Raw genomic sequence first — 24,339 nt, 5'->3', positions numbered from 1 at the left:
CTCCAGGGTGTTGGTGGACACCGCGTGCTCCTTCTCCAAGGACACCCGGGCTCTAATGTAACCGTGGAAGAGGGGCACGCAGTCGGCCCTGACGACTCCCTTCACGGCCCGCTGCCTGGACCTGTTTATGGCCAGTTTGGCCAGGCCCAGGAGCAGACCCACGAGGAGGTCTTCAGACCTGCACTCCCTCCTCCGTACCGGGTGCCTAAAGATCAGGAGCATGGGACTGAAATGCAACCAAAAGCAGAGGAGAAGGTTTTTGAGAAAATCAAAGAGGGAGTGCAAACGCCCACACCCAATACACACATGGTCCACGGAGACACTTCTGTTCTTTTTTTCTTTTTTTTAGTGCTTATTATTTTTAACCCCAGCACCCATGGTGTGTGTGTGCAGCTGTGAGACACAGTGAGAGACATAAAGTGCACAAATCTTTATTTAATTTCCACCACCAGGAAAAGTAGGAAAACACCCGAGTGGCCTGTGACGAGCAGTGCCCTTCACATCAAAGGACAATGCTGTGTGATCAAAACAGTGAAGGGGAGGGCAGGGACTAAATCAAAATAGAGTTGGAGGGGGAAATGATGCACTCCACTCCCTGCGGCGCCCACCTCTCCCTGAACAACTCCAGGGTGTTGGTGGACACCGCGTGCTCCTTCTCCAAGGACACCCGGGCCCTAACGTAACCGCGGAAGAGGGGCAGGCAGTCGGCCCTAACGACCCCCTCCACGGCCCGCTGCCTGGACCTGTTTATGGCCAGTTTGGCCAGGCCCAGGAGCAGACCCACGAGGAGGTCTTCAGACCTGCACTCCCTCCTCCGCACCGGGTGCCCGAAGATCAGGAGCGTGGGACTGAAATGCAACCAAAAGCAGAGGAGAAGGTTTTTGAGAAAATCAAAGAGGGAGTGCAAACGCCCACACCCAATACACACATGGTCCACGGAGACACTTCTGTTCTTTTTTTTTTTTTTTTTTTTTTTTTTCTCTTTTTTTTTTTTTTTTTTTCTTTTTTTTTTTTTTTTTAACCCCCCACACTACCGCCTAACTGCGGTAGTGCTTATAATTTTTATCCCCAGCACCCATGGTGTGTGTGTGCAGGTGTGAGACACAGTGAGAGACAAGGTGTACAAATCTTTATTCAATTTCCACCACCAGGAAAAGTAGGAAAACACCCGAGTGGCCTGTGACGAGCAGTGCCCTTCACATCAAAGGGCAATGCTGTGTGATCAAAACAGTGAAGGGGATGCTCTGGTTTTTTTTTTTTTTTTAGCACCCATGGTGTGTGTGTGTGTGTGCAGCTGTGAGACACAGTGAGAGACATAAAGTGCACAAATCTTTATTTAATTTCCACCACCAGGAAAAGTAGGAAAACACCCGAGTGGCCTGTGACGAGCAGTGCCCTTCACATCAAAGGACAATGCTGTGTGATCAAAACAGTGAAGGGGAGGGCAGGGACTAAATCAAAATAGAGTTGGAGGGGGAAATGATGCACTCCACTCCCTGCGGCGCCCACCTCTCCCTGAACAACTCCAGGGTGTTGGTGGACACCGCGTGCTCCTTCTCCAAGGACACCCGGGCCCTAACGTAACCGCGGAAGAGGGGCAGGCAGTCGGCCCTAACGACCCCCTCCACGGCCCGCTGCCTGGACCTGTTTATGGCCAGTTTGGCCAGGCCCAGGAGCAGACCCACGAGGAGGTCTTCAGACCTGCACTCCCTCCTCCGCACCGGGTGCCCGAAGATCAGGAGCGTGGGACTGAAATGCAACCAAAAGCAGAGGAGAAGGTTTTTGAGAAAATCAAAGAGGGAGTGCAAACGCCCACACCCAATACACACATGGTCCACGGAGACACTTCTGTTCTTATCAGTCAGCCAGGGCTCCCTGATTGGACCAGATTAACAGCACCAATCAATGAATTTATATTCAATGAGGTCCACCTGGCTGACCTCGTTACAATCATTACATCCCCCCTCTGAGTCCAAATAATTAAGCCAATTCATTTTTTTTTTGGAGTTCTTCCTGGGATAATTTAGCACTGGATCAGGTTCCCTTAACTTTGCCTCCGATATTGTGCAGCGTGTAACAGACAGTAGCAAGCCTCTTGCACCCAGAGCACCTCAGAAGAAATTCATTCTCATCTTCAGATGGCCGAGGTGTCAAGATGATGACATCTGCATGTCCATCTCCGATTCCAAGATATCTTCAACCCTGGGTGGAGAGGGGTAGCCATTGGATTCCGGAGCAGTTGGAAAGGCAGTTGAAGGGTCGGGCACATTTTACTCCCACCCATTTGCGAATTTGCTGCTTATGTGGTCCAAATGCTTATTCAGGAACGTCGCACTGATCTGAAGTTTATACATCACTGGACATCGAACACGCCTGTCACCCATGCAGGGCCATTCATAGACTCATAAAGTCATAGAGATGTACAGCACAGAAACAGACCTTTCAGTCCAACCAGTCCATGCCAACCAGATATCCCAACCCAATGTAGTCCCACCTGCCAGCACATGGCCCATATCCCTCCAAACCCTTCCCATTATGTATATCCATCCAAATGTCTTTTAAATGTTGCAATTGTACCAGCCTCCACCACATCCTCTGGCAGCTCATTCCATACGTCCCACCCTCTGCATGAAAAAGTTGCCGCTTAGATCTCTTTTATATCTTACCCTCTCACCCTAAACCTTTGCCCTCTAGTTCTGGACTCCCCGACCTGAGGGAAAAGACTTTGCCTATTTACCCTATCCATGCCGCTCATGATTTTATAAACCTCTTTAAGGTCAGCCCTCAACTTATGACGTTCAAGGGAAAACAGGCCCAGCCTGTTCAGCCTCTCCCTATAGCTCAAACTCTCCAACCCTGGCAACATCCTTATAAATCTTTTCTGAACCCTTTCAAGTTTCACAACATTCTTCTGATAGGAAGGAGACCAGAATTGCATGCAATTATCTAAAAGTGGCTTAACGAATGTCCTGTACAGACACAACATGACCTCCCAACTCCTGTACTCAATACTCTGATCAATAAAGGAAAGTATACCAAATGCCTTCTTCCTATCTACCTGCAACTCTATTCCTGTAGACCCTACACCAAACTTTGCCCTCTGAAGTAACATGTTACTCTCATGTAGTGGATTCTTGTGTGCAGCATTGGCCTTCCTAATGCCATTTCACCCTCCCCCCACCAGGTCCAGGAAGATCAGATTTAACCTGGTGTGGAGTGTTCTTCCCATGAGCAATGGAGCTATCCATGCAGTTGCATGAGGGGTGGTCCTAGAATCAAATTGGAACCAGGACAGTTGGTATCTTTCTGCCAGACCATTGGATGATGGATGGTATAGATCTAACCTTATATATCAAATACCATTCAATTTAAGGAAATACTCAAATTCCCTGCTGGGAAATGATAGCCTGTTATTATTCCTTAACTAAATCAATCAACGCTTGAAAGGTTTTAGTATCTGCTGCCTCAGGGAATGTTAGGCTCCTCATAATCAAAAAACCTGCAGGTCCACAACCTGTCAACAGAATTACTCATTGCTTTTCATCTGTCTCAAAGTCAGTTGTCTGGAAAAAACATAACTAGTTCTTTTCACGTACTCAGCCCAGTCATCGATGGCAGGATTGATCATATCAAGCTTTCCAAATAACAGCATGATGCCAGAAATACTTACTCCAACTCAAAGATGACTATTCCAAGTGAATTTTTTCAGGAGCATGCTCTTCTCTCATTGGCACTGAAATAACTCCACACAGGCCAGTATCCCATTATCAAGTCACCCTTTATTTGCATATGGAGAGTCCTTGACACTGATCCATCTTGAGGACCAGCTCTCAGAGTGAATACCCTATTTATAATCTGTCAGCCAGTATTCCCTGATTGGACACAGTTAGTAGCCCCAGTCAGGGAACTCATATCCATAAGGTTCACCTGGTCAGTTTGTTTAAGTAGAATGTGAAATTTAGCTTTCTCAATAGCAGGTTGAGATGCAGGGACAAAATCACTAACATGTAAACTCTCCCATTTGGAATACATTTACATGTCATGAATAATGATTAAACGATAAGATTTAGGAGCAGAATTCAGCCATTTAGCCCATTGTCAGCTCCACCATTTGATCATGGCTGATGTATTTCTCTACCCCATTCTCCTGCCTTCTTCCCATAACCCCTGATCCCCTTACTGATCAATCTATCTATCTCTATCTCAAATACAGTCAATGACTTGGCTTCTATAACTGTCTGCAGCAATGAGTTCCACAGATTCACCACCCTCTGGCTGCAGAAATTCATCCTCATCTCAGTTCTAAAGTGCCGCCCCTTCACTCTGAGACTGTGCCCTCAGTTTCTAGTCTCTTCTATTAGTGGAAACATCTTCTCCACGTCCATTTTATCCAGGCCTCTAAACCTATTGTATACAGACACAGAGTCCTCAATCTCTCCTTGTATATCAAGACTTTCATTCTCAGAATCATTCTTATGAACTTCCTCTGAACCACCTCCAATACCAGCACATCCCTCATTTGATATGGGACCCAAAACTGCTCACAATATTCCAAATACAGTTTAACCAGAACCTTATACAACCTCAGCAGTACATCCCTGCTCTTCTATTCCATTCCTTTTGAAAAGACTACAACCATTGTATTTGCCTTTTTAACGACCAGCTGAACCTGTATGTTAACCTGAAGAGAATGCTGAACTGGGACTCCCTAGTCTCTGTGTTTCAGATTGCTAAAGCCTTTCCCCGTTTAGAAAATCATTTCCATATGTGTTCTTCCTATCAAGTGCATAATCTCACACTTTCAACATTGTATTCCATTTGCCATTTCCTTGCACAGTCTCCTAGCCTGTCGAAGTCCTTCTGCAGTCTCCATGGCTCCTCAACACTACCAGTACCTCTACATATCTTTGTGTTCTCTGCAAATTTAGCAACAATACCTCAGTTCCTTTGTTCAGATCATTAATGTATATGTGAATAGTAGTTGTCCCAACACTAACCAATGTAGAACTCCACTAGTTATTGGCTCCCATCCTGAAAAAGAATCCTTTATCCCCACTCTCTGTCTTCTACCAGTCAGCCAATCCTCTGAGCATGCCAGTACCTTGTCCCTAATGCCATGGGCTTTTATTTATCAGCCTCCTGTGTGGCACCTTGTCAAAGGCCTTCTGAAAATCCAGATAGATCATGTCCAATGACACTCCTTTATCTAACTTATTCATTACCTCCTTAAAGATTTCTAGCAGATTTATCTGTCTGGGGGCGGCACGGTGGCACAGTGGTTAGCACTGCTGCCTCGCAGCGCCAGAGACCCGGGTTCATTTCCCGACTCAGGTGACTGACTGTGTGGAGGTTGCACATTCTCCCCGTGTCTGCGTGGGTTTCCTCCAGGTGCTCCGGTTTCCTCCCACAGTCCAAAGATGTGCAGGTTAGGTAAATTGGCCATGCTAAATTGTCTATAGTGTTAGGTAAGGAGTAAATATAGGCGAATGGGTGGGTTGCGCTTCGGTGGGTCGGTGTGGACTATTTGGGCTGAAGGGCCTGTTTCCACACTGTAAGTAATCTAATCTAATCTTATCAGGCATCACCTCCCCTTCATGAACCCATGCTGACTCAGCCTCATTTACCATGCATTTCCAAATACTCTGCAATCTCATTCGTAATACTGGATATTTACCAATGACCAATGTCAAGCTTACCGACCTATGACTTCCTGTTTTCTGTCTCCCTCCCTCCTTAAACAGGGTTTTTGTAACTTTCCAGTCCTCTGACTCACTCCCTGACTCCTGTGATTCCTGAAAAATCACCACCAATGTCTCGACAATTGCCTCTACTATCTCGTTCAGAATTCTGGTATAGTCCGTCTGGTTTAGGTGATTTATCCACCTTCAGACCTTTTAGCTTCCCCAGTACTCTCTCCTTAGTGATGCCCACTTCACTCCCCTATGCCCCCTGAATTTCTTGAAGTTCTGGTATGTTGCTGGTATCTTCCAGTGTGAAAACTGATACAAAGTACCTATTCAATTCCTCGGCCATTTCTTTGTTTCCCATTACTACTTCTCCAGCCTCATTTTCCAGTGGTTTAATATCCACTCTTGTCTCTCCCTGACCTTCTTTATGTCTTGAAAAAAAAACTCTTACAATCTGTTTTTAAATATTATCAGCTAGTTTGCCCTCAGCATAAAACTTCTGTGTATTTATGTCTTACTATTGAGATAATGTCAGCAATACAAAAGAATTTCATAGCTCCCAGTTTCCAATTGTTCTACGATTGTTTCCGCAGTCTTGTGTATTTGTGTTTTCCTTATTTAAATGTTGAGACAAGTGAGGGCAGTAGGAGAATGGTAGCTTGCACGAAGCCTCAGGACTAGCAGAGGTTGTGTGTGTGTGTGTCAGTGGTGAGGTGAGGTCAGGGGGCTGTGGACAGTATCAGAATGAAGGAATGGAGCAGGGGTCCAAGGGGAGACAGGGGTTGGGGATGCAGTGGGGTGGGGTGGGGGTGTGGGGTGCGTTGGGGGGTTGGAAATATGGAAGGATGAAGTGGAAAAGGCCTGACCTCCTGGGTGTTCTTAGGGTCAGTAATTGTTGGAAGCAGTCAGTCAAGGAAGGAAAATTTGAGGACCAAAGGGTGACATCGGTACTGTCCAAATGTGGATCCAATTCAGGGTGTTGGCAGACAGAGTCCTCATAGTTCACCTACAGTTTTTCAATTGTCCTTGCTGAAAGCGGTCTTGGACAATATCCTTTCCAGTACAAACATAAAAGACCATTTACGCCTGCAAGTTCAGCCATGTCCCACAGATAATGCTATTATGTTCGGCTCTCTGACTAAATTAGCCTCAACAAATAATGCTGATGCTTAAGTAAACAAAAATGAAGTCACTGTTAAGTGCCACTGTCATGCTTTGAAATGTTAAGTGAATGAAAATGGAGTTGGGCAGGTCAGTTTTGCCTTGGATGCAGAACAGGGGTCTCTGCATTGCCAGCAAACACCATTGAGGAGTATCCCCTGCTGTGGAATTCCACATGTTCCCCGAGCATGCTGCTAGTGTTTTAAATTTTATTTGCAATCTAATGAGAAATGGCAGAAAGCAAGAGAGCAGATGTTTGACCATCAGGAATAGCTTGCTGAGGAGTTGGTGAGATTGGCCTTGCTAGTGAAAGTTAATTATATATTTCTCAGACTGAGTGGTACAATGTTGAGAGGATACCAGAAGATTTAAGTTGCTGTGGCAAGGAGAGATGAGCCTGCTACAAGTTTGAGAGTAATTGGAGGCTTATTCTTTAATGCTACGTATCTGTCAGAAATCTGATGTAAAGTAAAAACATTTTGCATGGCCTGTTTGAATTGTTAATTTGTTGATGCAAAAGTACTTCTTCTACAGTTTGATGTATTAATTACCTGCTAAGTTATGAAGAGTCTATGATGATTTAGTTTGTTGCTACAGTAAAACTCAAAACCATTATTCCCATTGGTTGTTAGAAAATGCACCTCTTTTTTTCTTAAAAAAGGTTACTGGTTCTGCATTTCTGAGGTGAGATTCCACTCGTGTCTCCTTTGGTAAAATACAGACCTGTATTCAATTTTGACCATTCTTTTGTTAGTTATAACTGTCAGAGGGAGGTAAGCAACACCCCCCTCACAGCAGCCAGATGCTGGGTTCTGCCATTGAAAGTTTCTGACAGCTTTTTGACAGCTGCTGTCAAAGGTTAAGTACATGAATTAAGTGTGATGTGTGGATGCTGCAAGGGTAGGCAAAAATAAACTTCAGAGATAGAGAGTACCACCCAATGTCATATATTTTTCTTTAATTAATTACAATGACAATGACCTGGTAATTGTGATGGGAGTAAACTGGTTTCCAAGCATCAAATCTTTTGCAGAATTAGACCAATTCCAGAGATCTTTGAAAATTTCGGATGGGAGCCAAATGTAGCAGCTCACCATCCATTTCCATAACCCCCATTTTTTGCAGCCAGGAGGAAGGAGCAAGCATAAATCACACAGGGGGGGAGCACCAATACTGTGGCCAGCATCATTAAAATCAGATGTTGGGTACTACTGTCCGTCTTTGAAGCTTATTTTCCACTAAAATACTTAGAAACATTTGGAGGAGTTTTGTTAACAGTGGTTCACGATTATTGATTAATGCAGTCAAGCTACACAAAGCAGCATTGTTTATGTGTCAGGGATAGACAGCTATATTTTACTTTGCATATTATTTCAAATTGCAGTCAACTCTCCCACCAAGGTTTCTAATTAAAATACCTGCAATGGAATTGGGTTGTGGCCCTTGGTCAAGGCCCACATTTTTAGTTGAGATTTGCAAATTAAATTTTACTGCTCTTTCAGCAAATAAACTCAATCTCTTAACTGTCCTATGACTTGGTACATAAAGAAGAACTCTTATTCAGAACAGCAATATTAATGTTTCATGATTCCAGACTTGATTCCGATTATATCGGAAATATCCTTAGTCTTTATTAACCCTTTGTCTTAAGTTCTTGTAGATTATGCATACGCTTTAGTTTCCATTTTGTTTATTCCTTATTTGCCTTTGAATGTGACTTTTGAACCACCTTGCTTTCATCTTTCTACCTTTTTTTCCTAAGTCAGCTGAAAGGTTTTTAGAAAAGAGGATAATAGACAATGTAATAGTAAGGGGGAAAGCTTTTTAGGCTTTATTAAGAACAGGAGGATCATCAAGACTGTTCTGAGCCAATGAAAGATGATCAATGACAATATTGAAAATATTAACCTGTTATGAGTAACATTGTTAATATTAAAATTACTGAGGATATTGAATTAGATGCCAACAATTCCATGCATAGATCTGGCCTGGGTCATAGCAACATGAAGGCTCTTCCAGAAGTGCAATAATATGCAATCCTCTTGCCCGTACTTTTACTAAAGACTAAATATAGGTACTGTTTCTTCAAACTGTGATCATGTTAACTGTTCCAACATTTAAAATGTTTGAAAAACAAAACCAGCTAGCGATAGATCCATTACCTTAACTTCAGAAATAGGTTGGCATTGAGAAGCATGTATAGATAGTGATGATCTCTATCACCATTTAGAACAGCATTAGTGAAGACACACAGTACTATTTGTGTGAAAGAAAGTTTTCTGCAAAATTGAGTTAATTTGAACCCAAATTTGGATGATCTTTCTTCTTCACTGTAATATATTTTTATTGTGAGTCATTAACTTTTTTTTTCTGCTACTTTCCTTTTCCAGTTCACTCCTTCCAGCTAACTCTGCCCTCTCATTTTTTTTTGCAATTACCCCTATTTAGGTTTAGCACAGCATTTCTGATCTGAGTTTCTAACTCTCAAACTGGTTGTTAAATTTTACTGGTCACTATTTTCTAAGGGATTTTTTATTGAGATCATTTATTAAACTTGCCTCCTTACACATTACCAGATACAAAATTGCCTGATTTTTTTTTGTTGGATCCACAACATTTCATTTCAGGAAATTGTTCTGAATACACAATCTGAATTCTTCCTTGTTGCTATCTTTGCCAATTTGATTTTCCCATGATTCCCAAACTCACCCATGATTAATATGCTGTCATTTTTAAATACCTTTTTTATCTCCTTGTTGAAACAAAATTCTCCCACCACTCTTTCCTTCTGTTTGTCCTTCCAAAAAGTCCCATATTACTGAATATTTAGTTCCCAGCTTTGATCTCCTCGTAACTATAGCTCTGTAGTGGCTTAAATTGATGTCTCTTTCTTCTGAGACTATTCCCTCTCTCAGCCCCTTAAGAATCCTATTTCAATGAAATCATCTCTCATTCTTCTGAACCTGAACTCCAGTGAGTTGAGTCCCAACCTGTTTGCCTTTGCTTATAAGGCAATGCCTCCATATCGGGGATCATCTCAGTGAGACTTCTCTGAGCTGCATCCAAAGAATTAATATCTTTCCTTAAATGAGGGAACAAAAACTGCTCATAGTACTCTAGAGAAGGTCTCATTAGCACCTTGTATGGTTACAGTAACCCCCTTTAAATAAGGGCCAACAACCCATTGACCTTCCTGATTACCTGCTGCACCTGTGTGTTAGCTTTCTGTGTTTTGTGCACAAGTACTCCCAAGCCCCATTGTGTTGTAGCTTTCTGCAATTTTTCTCCATTTAAATAACATTGTTCTTTTGTTCTTCCAAAATGAACAACTTCATATTTTCCTACATCATACTCCATTTGCCTGCTTACTTAAGCTATCAATATCTCTCAATGTAACAAAATAACATTGTTCTTCCTAATTGTTTGTATCTCTCTTGCAACTTGATTTTCCACCTAGTTTTGTATTATCTGCCAATTTGACAATGGTACATTTGCCTCCTTCCTCCAAGTCATTAATGTGTATTGTAAACAGTTGTAGTCCCAGCACCAATGCCTGTGGAAGGCAAGGACTGCATTACTAGCAGTTTTTAAAGTGGTCATGGTGATAAACCTTTCAACATCCAACTCCTTGAAGCCTGGAGTGAGCATATCTGCATCTCTCGCTGTTTGCCATCTGTTATTGCATAAGGGAAGCCTCTGTTTTTGTCTGGGAGAAAATGATGGAGTGAGTTCATAGTTTCACTCGAGTCAGAGGTCTCCCCTATGTCGTAGACATTCTTTACAGTGCTACATGTCAACTCTTCCTATATTGGAACCAAAATGGATTTTATTCCCTCAGCATCCAGCTGGTGTGTGAACATAAGCAATGAATCATTAAGTACAGTGCCAAGAATCCTGACGAGAGTTAAGATGTTTTCATTTTTGTGGGATTCCTTTATGTAAACTGCATTTGAGTCATCACAGCAAACAAGATCTCTACAACAGTGACCACTGAGGAGATGGCTAATAACTTGTAGTATTTGACACAAAAATTGGAGGTGTTGTGGACAGCAAAGAAGGTTACCTCAGATTACAATGGTATCTTGATCAGATGGATCAATAGGCTGAGGAGTGGCAGATGGAGTTTAATTTAGATAAATGCAAGATGCTGCATTTTGGGAAAACAGACCTTAGCAGGACTTATATACTTAATGGTAAAGTGCCAGGAAGCGTTGCTGAACAAAGGGAACTTGGAGTACAGGTTCATATCTCCTTGAAAGTAAAGTTGCAGATAGATAGGATAGTGAAGAAGATGTATGGTATGCTTTCTCTTATTGGTCAGAGTATTGAGTATAGGAGTTGGGAGGTCAAGTTGCGGCTGTATTGAACATTGGTTAGGCCACTGTTGGAATATTGTGTGCAATTCTGGTCTCATTCCTATCGGAAGGATGTTGTGAAACTTGAAAGGGTTCAGAAAATATTTACAAGGATGTTGCCAGGGTTGGAGGATTTGAGCTATAGGGAGAGGTTGAATAGACTGGAGCTGTTTTCCCTGGAGCATCGAAAGCTGAGGGGTGACCTTATAGAGGTTTATAAAATCACGAGTATGAATAGGGTAAATAGACAAGGTTTTTTTCCCTGGAGTGGGGGAGTCCAGAACTAGAGGGCATAGGTTTAGGGTGAGAGAGGAAAGATATAAAAGAGACCTAAGGGGCAATCTTTTCATGCAGAAGGTGATGCATGTGTGGAGTCGGCTGCCAGAGGAAGTGGTGGAGGCTGGTACAATTACAACATTTAAAAGGATCTGGATGGATATATGAATAGGAAGGGTTTGGAGGGATATGGGCCAGGTGCTAGCAAGTGGGACTAGATTGGGTTGGGACATCTGGTCAGCATGGACGAGTTGGACTGAAGGGTCTAATTCCATGCTGTACATCTCTATGACTCTATGACTCTATTTACAAAACTTCACAATTGTTTGGGATCATTCCCTACCACCAACTAAATGGCAATGGGCTGAGGCTTTTTAAATTATTCATTCAGTAGGGACATTACTGGCTCAGCTGGCATTTCTTACCCATCTCTATTTGCCCTGGAGGAAGTTAAGCATCAACCATATTGATGAAGGTCTGGAATGATTATGTAGATCAGACCAGGTAGCAACTGTAAGACCTTAAGACCATAAGAAATAGAAGTGGGAGTAAGGCCATTCGGCTCATTAAACCACTCCACCATTCAATCATGGCTAATGGGCATTTCAGTGCCACTTACTTGTACTCTCCCCTTAATTCCTTGCAAGATTAAGAATTTATTACCTCTGCCTTGAAGACATTTACCTCTGGCCTCCACAGCGCTCCATGGCAATGAATTCCACAGGCCCACCACCCTCTGGCTGAAGAAATGTCTCCGCATTTCTGTTCTAAATTGACCCCCTCTAATTCTAAGGCTGTGCCCATGAGTCCTGATATCTCCACCTGATGAAAGCAATTTCCCAGCATCCACCCTTTCTAAGCCATGAATGATCTTGTAGGCTTCTATTAGACCTCCCCTCAATCTTCTAAACTTTAATAAATACAATCCTAGGATCCTCAACCGTTCATTATATGTTAGGCCTACCATTCCAGGGATCATCCGTGTGAAGTTTCCTCCCCTAATAGGCATTATTGAACCAGATCAATTTTTCCCCAACATGGTCCTCATTGGATTTTTAATCCCTGATTTTTATTGAATTCAAATTCCACCATCTGTGATGGCAGGATTTGAACCTGAGTTCCTTGGGTTTCCAAATTAATAGCCGAATAATAGTACCACTAAGCCATTGCCTAGAGGGCACACAGAGGAGGATAAGAGAGGAAGTATTCGAGACAGCCCTTCAGTCCAACTCGTCCATGCTTTATAAAGGACTCATTTGAATATGTAATTAGTAATATCTGCCTCCTTGCCTTCACAGCATCCAATTGGACACAATGCAAAAATCGACATTCCAAACCAAATTTATAAATGGAAGTGTTACTTTGTTTTAAAATAAAACCATTCCATTTCTGCATCCTGCTAATGCTTATTTTCCTTTGCCTGTCCAAGTGCTGTTACACAGTGCTACCCCAGTAGTTGCAGCATGATGTGCGGGAAGCTGATGATACTATCAGGACACCATGCAACCATGTTTCTATAATGGCAACGGATCTTAACCATGTATCTCAATTTGCGTTTTTTGATCATCTGTCTTGTTGTGAATGCTGCATGTATTCAGGTACAAACCTTAAACTTTGTCTTTTTGAGATCATTCCATTTCAGAAGCAGATTCAATACTCAATGATGAACTTCATGGTCATATTCCCAACATTTCAGGTTAAAAATATATTCTGCAGCTGCTCTGTGATATCTATGACTCAGCACCAGGAAGTCATTATACCATTTGCAAATCATGTCATTGGCTGTTGGAATGCATGCTTGTTCCCCTAACCACTGAGCCCCCTATCACTATTGCTCTCCCACTTGTCTTCCTTTCCTCTTTGTGAAGCTGATCCACCTGTGATGCTGTAGATTTGGTTCTTGCTGCACTTCTACATTGTCATCATCAGATCCAGAATGGAAAATCAATTAGTGAGCAAATTCTTTTCAATGGATGCCTGCATGGTCTGCCCACTTTTCTTGGACTGTTTAATTGTTACCTATTCCCCTTCTACCTGCATATTCCCAAGTTGTTATCATCTCCATAAATGTGCCATTCATGTAGCTCTCTGCTTCACTGATCCACCACAGACACTGCAGCCTCTCTTTCTTGCTGCAGATATGATTGTCAGGGTCAGGTGAAGTGTCTGTGTCTTCCATATGATGGACTCTGTGCTTGGCCAATTTTTCCTGCCATACCTAAACTCTTACTGTTGAACGGTTTACTATAAGCTGGAGTATACGATTAGAAAGCAAAATTACTCACACTCACTCACTAATCAGTTCCTTCTCCTGTACCTATAAACTGGATAGTGGAGGATAAGAGTAAAAACCAACTTTTTTTAATAAAGAGGAGCACCTCACTCCCCTTCTCAGCTCACTCCCTCAACTCACCAAACTCCCAAAACTCTGTTCAAGCTGTACTCAATACTAGGTTGACTGAGCTGCTGTATTTATTTAGTTGAAGAGCTTAGCTGACTCCATTTACAGAAAATCCATACAGAACTAATGTATTTAATTAACTCACTATAGCTATCCCAAGTGTTTGCATATCTCCATTTTAAATCCCTGAATTTAAAGTGTAACTTTCAGGTAAATCTTAACTATTAAATCTTAAATACAATGAATTTGATTTTTTAGAAAGGGGTTCAGATTCCATTAATTCATCAATGAGCACACTGTTCGAGCTGCAAGTTCAAAGGGGAGGCCCAGTGATACTATTGCTATATTATTAATTCAGAAATCCAGGTAATGTTTTGGGAGCCTAAGTTTGATTCTCACTATAGCAGATGGAGGAATTTTGAATTCAATAAAAATCCAGAATTAACAGTCTAATGATGACGATGAAACCCATCGTCATCATGTTGGAAAAACCCATCTGGTTCACTAATTCCTTTAACGAAGGAATCTGCCATCCTCACCTGGTCTGGCCTACATGTGACTCCAGACCCACAGCAATGTGGTTGACTGTTAACTGACAATTAGGGATGGGCAATAAATTCTGGTGTAGCCAATGATACTGTAATGAATAAATAAAAACAAAGTTGGGCCTGTGTCGCAACAAGGTCTGTGCATTGGTCACTCCCACCAATACTGTAATCGACAGTTGTATATACAGGAGGGAGATAGGTGAGGATGAGGTCTAGTAAGTTGTTTTCCTCTCTCTTGTCAGTTCCTTCATCACCTGATGCAGACCTAGTTTATCAACTATGCCTTTTAGGACCCAGTCAGCTTGGTGCCACACAATGAAGTCCCAGACCCCAAGTATATTCTATGCCCTTGCCACCCTCAGTGCTTTTTTCATTTGTTATTCCATTTGGAGGAGTACTGAATCATCAGCTGGGGTTGGGGGGGCGGTGGTGGTGTAGTAAGTGATAATTAGCAGGCAGTTTCCTTGCCTATGTTGACCTGATACCATGAGACTTCATTGTGTTGAGAATAGATGTTCAGGATTCCCATTGAACTTCCTCACATTTGTTTAGCAATGTGTTCCCACATCTGATGGGTCTGTCTTGCCGAATGAGCATACCCATGGCTGGTGATGGTTCCAACTGCAAGGTACCTGTGATGTCAGTGATACCTGAACTCTAAGGGTTTATGAGGAGAAATTACAAAACCCAGTTCTATTCCCAAGATTCTAAAAGGTCAGGAATAATATATCGACCATTTCAATACTTTATGGTAAACAAATATTATTTCCAATAAGTTTGAGAATGTATTGCTGGGAGCATAGTTAAAAAAAATTGAAGACAGACATTTCAGAAATAAAATTTCTGTTTACACTCTAAGTATGTTGGAAATTTGGAACTTTTTTCTATAATGACAATTGACAAATGGTTAACTTTCTTTCCTCACACATGCTGCCAGACCAGCTAAGTTTCTCCAGCATGGTCTGTGTTTCTTTCAGATTTCCAGCATCCTCTAGATTTTGCTTTTATTTCAGGTTCATTATGTTCAATACTTGTTAGTCCTATCTTCCCGCTCAGCTCTGGAAGATGTCTGTGTAGAATTCATTGGCTTGAAAATCATATTGAGGATTACGGAAAAATAAATCGAATTAAGCATTCTTAAAATTTTGCTTTCAAGTTCCAACTGGAGAGAATATTTGATTTTAAATCGTGGAATTGAGGAAATATGTTAACTGAAGCCACAACCCAAGGCTCATAGCTAATGCAAAATTAAAGTAGCATGTTAGAGAAATTGAGAATTCATTCAGAAAATCATCAGTAGGCAGGTATTCCTGACTTGTTGTGGTTAGGTTATTAATGTACAAGATACACTTGATCCATAGTAATGACTTTGAATGCTGCCTCTGTGCTTTGCATTAACATTTAAAATGTTTAGCCTGCTGCCTGGCAACCTAATACTGTATACAGAGGTACCTCGATTAACCAAAGGACACGGATGGGGAATATTTCGGTCAGTTAATCGAATTCTGGATAATTGATGTTCCTCTGTACCTTCTTTATAGTGACCAATAGGCTCTGGATTAGGAGAAGTAAATTAGGTTCATTATCCCTTATTTGTTACCACATACGTTGGAAGCTTAGAGGATTTGAAATAACGCAAACCAAAGTTTAAGAATCTTTCATAGCCACCAATTTGCTTAATTTATAATTTCATTTCTTGTAGAAGGGATTTAATGTTAAAATGTTGCCAAATTAGATTTTCAGTATTGCATTCATTACTGAGGGATTAACTCTCAAACATCTTATTTCTATTTAGAATTGCTTAGAGCATATCATCAAGTGTAAGTGAATCAAATAATCATCTGGTAAATTGGCTATTTGGATTTTGTAACAGGTTTTTGGCTTTGTTTAATAACAATAACATCATTGATGTGGATTTATTAAAACCTTCACACTTAATTGCCTCATTGCTGACCTGCTGATTATCCAGTAGATCTCCACACCACTCAACAATTCTCTGCTGATCCATGTAATGATGTTGATCCTGCCAGTAGCATATGCTTGTCTCAGAGATTAAGCCATGCCTGTCTAAGTACTCACGGACGGTACAGTGAAACTGCGAATGGCTCATTAACTGAGTTATGGTTCCTTTGATCGCTCCAAACGTCACTTGGATAACTGTGGTCATTCTAGAGCTAATACAGTACATGCTGACTCATGCCGGGATGCGTGCATTTATCAAAAAAAAGAAAAAAAGGCAGCACGGTGGCTCAGTGCTTAGCACTGCTGCCTCACAGCACCAGGGTCCCAGGTTCAATTCCAGCCTTGGGTGACTGTCTGTGTGGAGTTTGCACATTCTCCCCGTGTCTGCGTGGGTTTCCTCTGGGTGCTCCGGTTTCCTCCCACAGTTCAAAGATGTGCAGGTTAGATGAATTTGGCCATGCTAAATTGCCCATAGTGTTAGCTGCATTAGTCAGATTCTGGGTCTGGGTGGGTTAATCTTCGAAGGGTCAGTGTGGATTTGTTGGGTCAAAGGGCATGTTTCCACACTGTAGCGAATGTAATCTAAATCTAATCTAATGTCATAATTGGCATTTAACATCCTCACACGTCTGTTTTACATCAAGTTGCTGTTTGAGTTATAAAGGTTTCTGTCAGACACATCTTAGCTATCTGATGATTTATAGCAGTTTGACACTGATAAATGTATGTTATGATCTATATGTAGTGTGCGAGTAACTTTCCTGGGTCAAAGTATGTTTGAGTCTAATCTTTCATAATGCAGCACTTCACTATGTTATGCAGGTTTCTATTGGCCTCATTGCTGGCCTGCTGCTATTCCAGTAGATCTCCACACCACTCAACAGTTCTCTGCTGATGCACGTAATGTTTTTCAATGATGAAACCGTACTATGTCCATCAGCAAAAGTGTGTCAATTCAGAAACATTCAGAACATCACTAAGAATCTGAACAGGGTACTGTTTCAGATTAAACTAACTGACGAAGATCTTTGCCCAAACACATTCAGCTACCTTTCTCTTTGATACTTTATTTGACTTGCTATGTGTGATCACTATTTTCTACTTTTATTTAATGTATTCTTTATTTTCCCCCGGACAAAATGATATAAAAACCGCTGCATTTAACTTGGCAGCTTAGGCTGAATTCTTGCTCAGGTCCACAGAGTTATAACAATACCCAGCTTCAAAAACCCAACACGTGAAATAGTGACAGAGAAAGGGATGGAGAGGTGTTTATGAGAATCATGCTTTCAGCCTTTGGAAGGAGCATGAGGCAGCCGCAAAGGTTGCTGGATGTAGAGGTGGGCTGTCGAAATGGCCTGTGTGCTGCAGCACTTTAAAAACAAGGAATAAAACAAAATATCTGCTTGGTTGCCTTTCCCCTTCACACTCCCTCACTTCCCCATACTCACTCTCAATGCCACAACCACACCAACTCATGCTACTTCATGCCAGCCCACTCACGGTCCCTCATACTTTGCACTTCAGCCTAAGACCTCACCTAACCCTACATGGTCTCTCATATCCTTCATAACACCTTATGACTTCCTTCCATTATTTATAGCTTCCAAGCTGATTCAGGCCAACATATTGCACTCATCACTCTCTGCCTTTACAATTTCCATGTCAACTCATTTAAATATCACCGTGGGCAGATCTCAGGATCCATGGAAAGATTAAATAAAGATCTTCAGTGTCTATTGATGAACTCACTATTAGAAAAAAATCACATTGATTAAAATCCTAATCACGACATTTAACTCTCCATAACCCTTGATAATAGTAAGTACTTGCATTCATAGTACCCATTCAAAGACTTTATAAGCACTTGGAGCTATCAATCAGACTGTGAACTGACAGGAGCCCTGCTGTGATCATGATAACTTGTGAAATTAGTCTTGCTGTACTTTAGGCTTATGTCAACAGAGTGGAATAGCAAATATTGATTTTTATTTAACCTCTGCAGACATTTTTGTATTCAAACTTTTAAAGGGTGCAAAATGCCTTAAATGCCAGGGCAACCTTATAGCTCCCTTTGGTAGCTCCTTTTCACAGTTCCAATAAACTTGATAGTTCCAATCCATTTACTGCACATCTTACAGACATTGAAATCTACTTTTGGTGACTGTAAAGTCATTCGACCTCTCCAAAAGTGCACCTAACTCCTCCCAAAGCTGTCCTTGGCTTATATCCAAAGGGTTGAAAATGTGTTGCTGGAAAAGCGCATCAGGTCTGGTAGCATCCAAGGAGCAGGAGAATCGACGTTTCGGGCATAAGCCCTTCTTCAGGAATCCCGAAAACGTTGATTCTCCTGCTCCTTGGATGCTGCCTGACCTGCTGTGCTTTTCCAGCAACACATTTTCAGCTCTGATCTCCAGCATCTGCAGACCTCACTTTCTCCTAGACGATCATATCCAAAGGGTATCATACCTCTCTAAAGAGATAACGAACTTTCCAAGAACTCCAATATGTTCAGATCACTTCCTTGCAATTCTAAAGATTTCACTTAAAAAAACTCTGATCTGTGTGAAGACAGCTATGCTTCAACTTGTGCAGTTCCTCCATGAACAACAAATGTGCAAAACACAGGCCACTCTCATTCCTGTGCCTACTTCATGTTAATGATGAAGGCTGTGTTTAAGGGCAGGTCATGTGTGGGCTTCCAGTGCCATTTTCTCAAAGACAGAGAGTCTCTGTCTGTGGAAAAATTAAGCCTTTACTGCCTGCAATATTTAATAACTGAATTAACTCATGACAACAATAATAACAATTTGCATTATTACAACATCTTTAATGTGATAAAGCATCTAATGATACTTCATAGGAGTAATTATTAAGATAAATTTTGACAACAGGCCATGCAACACATATTAGAACAGGTTATTAAAGGAGGTATGTTGCAAGGAACAGTTTAAGAGAAAAGAGGTTTTGCAGAATAATCCCCAACTTTTGGCCTAGGATTTGAGCATGCTCCTCAGAAGTGTTAGGTCTCACATTAGCAGATTGAAAGAAGTGGGAAGATCAGAATAGTTGTACTACATTGCTTATCATAACTAATGAAAGCCATTTATCTTCTCTCAGATAGGACTGCAACTCCAGTTGGAGCCATTTATTCATAGTGTTCTTCCTTATGATAAGAACATGTAGAATCGCACAAGTTTTTAATTAAGTCACATGATGTACAGAAATTATAGTGCACAAAATCATTGACATTGCTTTGAAAGCACATCACTAAGTTGTTCTTATTTCATTGTATCAATATGATTTGATCAAAATCAGACCAAACCATTCTCTCTCTTCATCCTTTGAGAATTATAACAAAAATAACTCCACAGAGGCCAGTAACCCATCACCAAGTCATCCTTTATTTACATGTGGAGAGTCCTTGACACTGATCCAGCTTCCTTAGAGCTAGCTGTCAGAGTGAACAGGATATCTGACTCTCCTAGTTTCATGTCAGCCAGGGCTCCCTGATTAACAGTCCCAATCAGGGATCTCACATTCTGTGAGTCCACCTGGCTGACCTCATTACAATCACTACAATAACTTTTAATAGTAGCCTGCACCCAAATAATAATGGTTGACATTTAAGATATTTGCCAGACTGGAGATTTTATTTCTACAGATGTTACCATATCTCATTTAATTCTCTCTTATTCATTATGACCGAATCAATCTTTCAAATCACTCCTTGAATGTGATTGCCCAAAAGACTGAATAAGTTAAGCAAGCTGCGACTAGATAGGAAGATGTATGGAAAGGTTGGCTGTCCAGTTTGAGTGGAGTAGATACAAATTATTGAGTTACAGAAGTGTATTTGAAGCATATTAGGCTGTTAGGGTAAGGAATCTGGAAACAGATTGGTAAATGGAGAAGAAAGATACTGAGGACGTTTTGAGTAAATTTCTTTTCCTAACAACACTGTGGGTTTACCTACACTGTATGGACTGTGGAAATTCAAGAGGTGACTTCCCACAATTTTCTCTAGCGAAATTAGGGATGAGCAATAAATAACGGCCTTGTCAGTGACACCAATATTCCATGATTTAAAAAAAATGGTTCAGCGGTTTTGGAGCATAAAGATGTGAGTCCTTGCCTTCCACATAAGTATTGCAAACGTTGTCTACTTTCCAACATTATTATGTTCCCAGGATTCTGAAAATGCTTTCAATTATTATGCCAGCCAAGGATATATATGGTATAGTTGTACTACATAAGTTCTCTTTTAATTCTTAGAATTAAATCTATTAATTGAAAAAATATTTATTCACTATTAATTCATAAAACATTGCTCAATAAAAGTAATGTTAAATAGTTTTAAAAAAAAACACCTCTGTTAAGAATGAGAAAAGTTTAAAATGAAAACAGTTTCTCCTGTTAACCAAAAAGTATTGATTTATGGTCTAAAATCTGTGCATGCCCTGGGTCATTAATTCTCTTGTATTGTTCTTTGACTTTGGATTTTCATGACAACCAATTGATTAGGATGATAAGACAGAAATGGGAATTTTAATTAATGTTCTGATAAGTTCATAAAATGTCACAAGTCAGATTAAGACTTCGTTCCCATGAAGCCATTCTATATGTATGATTAATCAGTGTTCTGACAGTAACCGACTTGAAAATGCTACAGGCATTGCCACATTATCAAGTTTGAGTGTGATTTCAGTAAACCTTCATTATTCTAAGCATTCACTGAACCCAAAAGACAAGAAGCTACAGTGTTTAAATATCAAATGCTAGTTTATGAGAATATGGTCATTGTTTGCTTAATTCATAAGAACCACACGTACACATTACAGATCACTTGATAAAATTATGTGCAGTAATTTTACAGAATAAAATTGAGGAGGAAAAATTGCAAGACAAATACAATTGTATACACAGCAGATCCTTTATCATCTGAAGAAGAAGAGTATGTTAATTTTACCGAATCACATTAATAGAATGATGAGCTTCAAGGAAAGATTTTATTTGAAAAAGTTATGAATGCATACCACTTGTATCCCTGGATGCCTGATAAACTTAATTTAACACATGGAATGTCAGAGTGAGTGACCTTGGGAAAAGCTAGTTTTAGCTCTTAGATGTATCTTTCAATCCAGAACAGTGAACCGTCACAATTTTCACTGAGCTGCAAATGATTACCCAGAAGCAGCTTTGTTTTTAGACAAGCCACTATAGCAAATCCTTGATTGTACAGAATTCTCTTTTATTTGATATCAGCAAAGTGCGACAGCACTCATCTATCATGCTGTGATGTAAAATAATACATCACTTTGCTATCTTGAAAATTCAATTTACTGGCTCAAGGTTAGAGTGTTGGAATTTTAAGTATTCTAAACACTTAAGTGTTTTTTTTTCCTTAAATGCATTGAAGCCGTGAGTTTGTTTTTGTTCTATGCTTGTCCAGAGTTGATAATCAGCTGCATTTTATTGTAGTAAAGAAATAAAAAGGTAGCAAGTTTAACTGAACTGTTCAGGTCCAATTTCATTCCCAACATTTGTCCAATCTTGGGAACATCTACTTCACCTCACAGATTGGGGATATTTAAACACCCATGAATGTAGCAGGTTAGAGCTGGTGAGACAGTAACATCTTGCAATTTTTAAACCCACCCCCAACCAATTTTGGGTTGAATGTAGACATATCAGGATGGGCCGAGATGTGTGGTGCTGGGCAAGCGCAGCAGGTCGGGCAGCATCAGAGGAGCTAAAGAGTTGACATTTCTGGCACAAGCCCTTCATCAGGAATGTGGGGCTTGTGCTTGAAACGTCCACTGTCCTATTTCTTGTATGTGTCCGACCTGCTGTGCTTTTCCAGTGCCACACTTTTTGACTCTGACTCTTCAGCATCTGCAGTCCTCACTTTCTCTCAGGATGGGTGACTAATAAACACTCAGGAAGTCACCAAAATAGCTGCATGTTGCCATTTTTATTGAATTTCTAATTACAACTTAGGGAGACTAGGATTCCCAGATGTCTAAAAACCTGAGAGACTCTGAATCCATGACAGATTTCACTGCTTGTGAACAAGAGGAATGTTTTTCCAGACCCAACAAACTTATTTCCATTGTGTCATCCAACTTTCATTTCCAATGTCTGAGTCAGCTCACAGTGTTCTGCTTAATCCCACACATTCCTCCAAAACCTCTTCACAGTACCACCCAGCCCCACCCCTCCCCTCAGCACCAGGTCAGGTAAGTTTATCTCTCCATGCTTCAAGCTCTCTGCCTTTATTCCTGATGAAGGGCTTTTGCCCGAAACGTCGATTTTACTGCTCCTCAGATGCTGCCTGAACTGCTGTGCTCTTCCAGCACCACTCATCCAGAATCTGGTTTCCAGCATCTGCAGTCATTGTTTTTACCTTATCACTTTGACTATCAGGTAGGAAACATATTAAAAAAAACATTGATCCTGCCATTAAGTTTGGCTGAATGTGCAGAATCTCTTTTCCTCCGAGAATAAAGACCACACTATCCACTTCTCTGTGATCTCCCTCTTCCACTATTACTAAGTTTCTCTCCAGCTTTACTCAGCCTATTCCAGAGCCTGGCCACCCCTCTCCCTCTCCATAGCCAGCTTAGCCAATTAATCAAATAGAAATCATCTAGTATTTTCATTCATTTCTGTTTGAACGTTTTGTTTATTTTATAGAGATGTGTTTCTTCTCATTTCTGGATTTGTATGATAATTATGAAACACCAAAAAGGTGAAGTAGTTTTCACCGTATGGTTTGCTTTGTTTTTGTAGTGTACTGAAACATCATACTTCTTTGAGGTACCCAATAAAGCAGCCTGTAAGCATCTATGGCGATGTTGTGTGGAACATCATACATTTTTCAGGTATGGATCATTACATTCCATTACAACTAATTCTGAACAACAAACAGAACACGAAAAGAAACTTTACTTGTGACAAGAAGCAATTAGAGATGATACTCTAGTAGATGTTCATTTGCACCTAAATTATAATCTAGGTTAAGATAAATTTAAAAGTATAAATTTAAGAAAGGACTCACAATTTCATAGTACAAGGTTTATATAGTCTGCAGAAGCAAAATACAGTTTATGATAGTCAGTTGTGTGTAAAGTCTACAATTAGACATGCAGTTTCACCACTTATATTTTAACCAAGTCATCTACATGTATAATGAGGGGCATATGGGAAGTGTAATACTGCTTTATTTGCCTTTCCTCCATCATTTAATTCACTGGTAAATAGGAGATTACATCTTGCAAAAGGGCTCAGTATATTGTTTGGTGCATCTTGGTTCAATAAAAATACAAGCTCTCTGAGGATATCACGCCATTTGTGAAGTGCAGTAGGAGCACTATTTAACATGATCCTGAGTGCGCTGTCATTGTATCCCCATTGATAGGGTGTAATTGCGTATGTGCGGTCTGCAAAATCTGTTTGGATGCTATAGAACAAAGTCCTGAACTGAGCAACAGCACGTAAAGGCAATGCTCAGAACCCTAATCTGGCACACAAAATTGGACATTTAAAGTATTTTTATAAACTAGAATAATAACGCACCTGCCCATTTGGATTCACAATTCAGTGGGATCAGTCTTTTTATTTATGTATGCCTTATATGTGGAAAGTAAACAAAGATTGGAGGAATACAACTAAAGAATTAATTCTGACTCCTTAACCCCTGGCTAAATGTGTTTTATACTTATTGTGTTCCTTTGATACATTAAGCTTGCTGTTTTAAAAAAGAGATGTTATTGCTTTAAGTGCGCTTAAATCTCGGGCCTGAAAATCTATGTATTCTTATTTAGTCTTATATCTAACTTCAGTTTCAGAAGTCAGGAGTGCTTACATGTGGTGGGCAACCTCTTGACAGAGTTGCAACTCAAGTATTTTAAAGGTGGTGTTGGTGGAGGTAATTCACAATTTAAGCC

The 24,339-nt window shown here is 40.7% G+C and overlaps 1 protein-coding gene across 2 annotated transcripts in view; it reads left to right on the top strand.

Annotated features, from left to right (window-relative positions):
* Positions 1-24,339, top strand: part of epb41l4a (erythrocyte membrane protein band 4.1 like 4A) — a 304,833-nt gene that overhangs the window by 189,960 nt on the left and 90,534 nt on the right. For both annotated transcript variants that reach the window (XM_060844451.1, XM_060844444.1), the window contains exon 11: positions 23,183-23,274. In XM_060844451.1, coding sequence (XP_060700434.1) covers positions 23,183-23,274 — 92 coding nt within the window. The remainder of the gene's footprint in view (positions 1-23,182; positions 23,275-24,339) is intronic.

This window comes from Hemiscyllium ocellatum, chromosome 2 (genome assembly GCF_020745735.1).
Source record: "Hemiscyllium ocellatum isolate sHemOce1 chromosome 2, sHemOce1.pat.X.cur, whole genome shotgun sequence".
Lineage (NCBI taxonomy): Eukaryota > Metazoa > Chordata > Chondrichthyes > Orectolobiformes > Hemiscylliidae > Hemiscyllium > Hemiscyllium ocellatum.
This window is presented reverse-complemented; position numbering and strand designations above follow the sequence as displayed.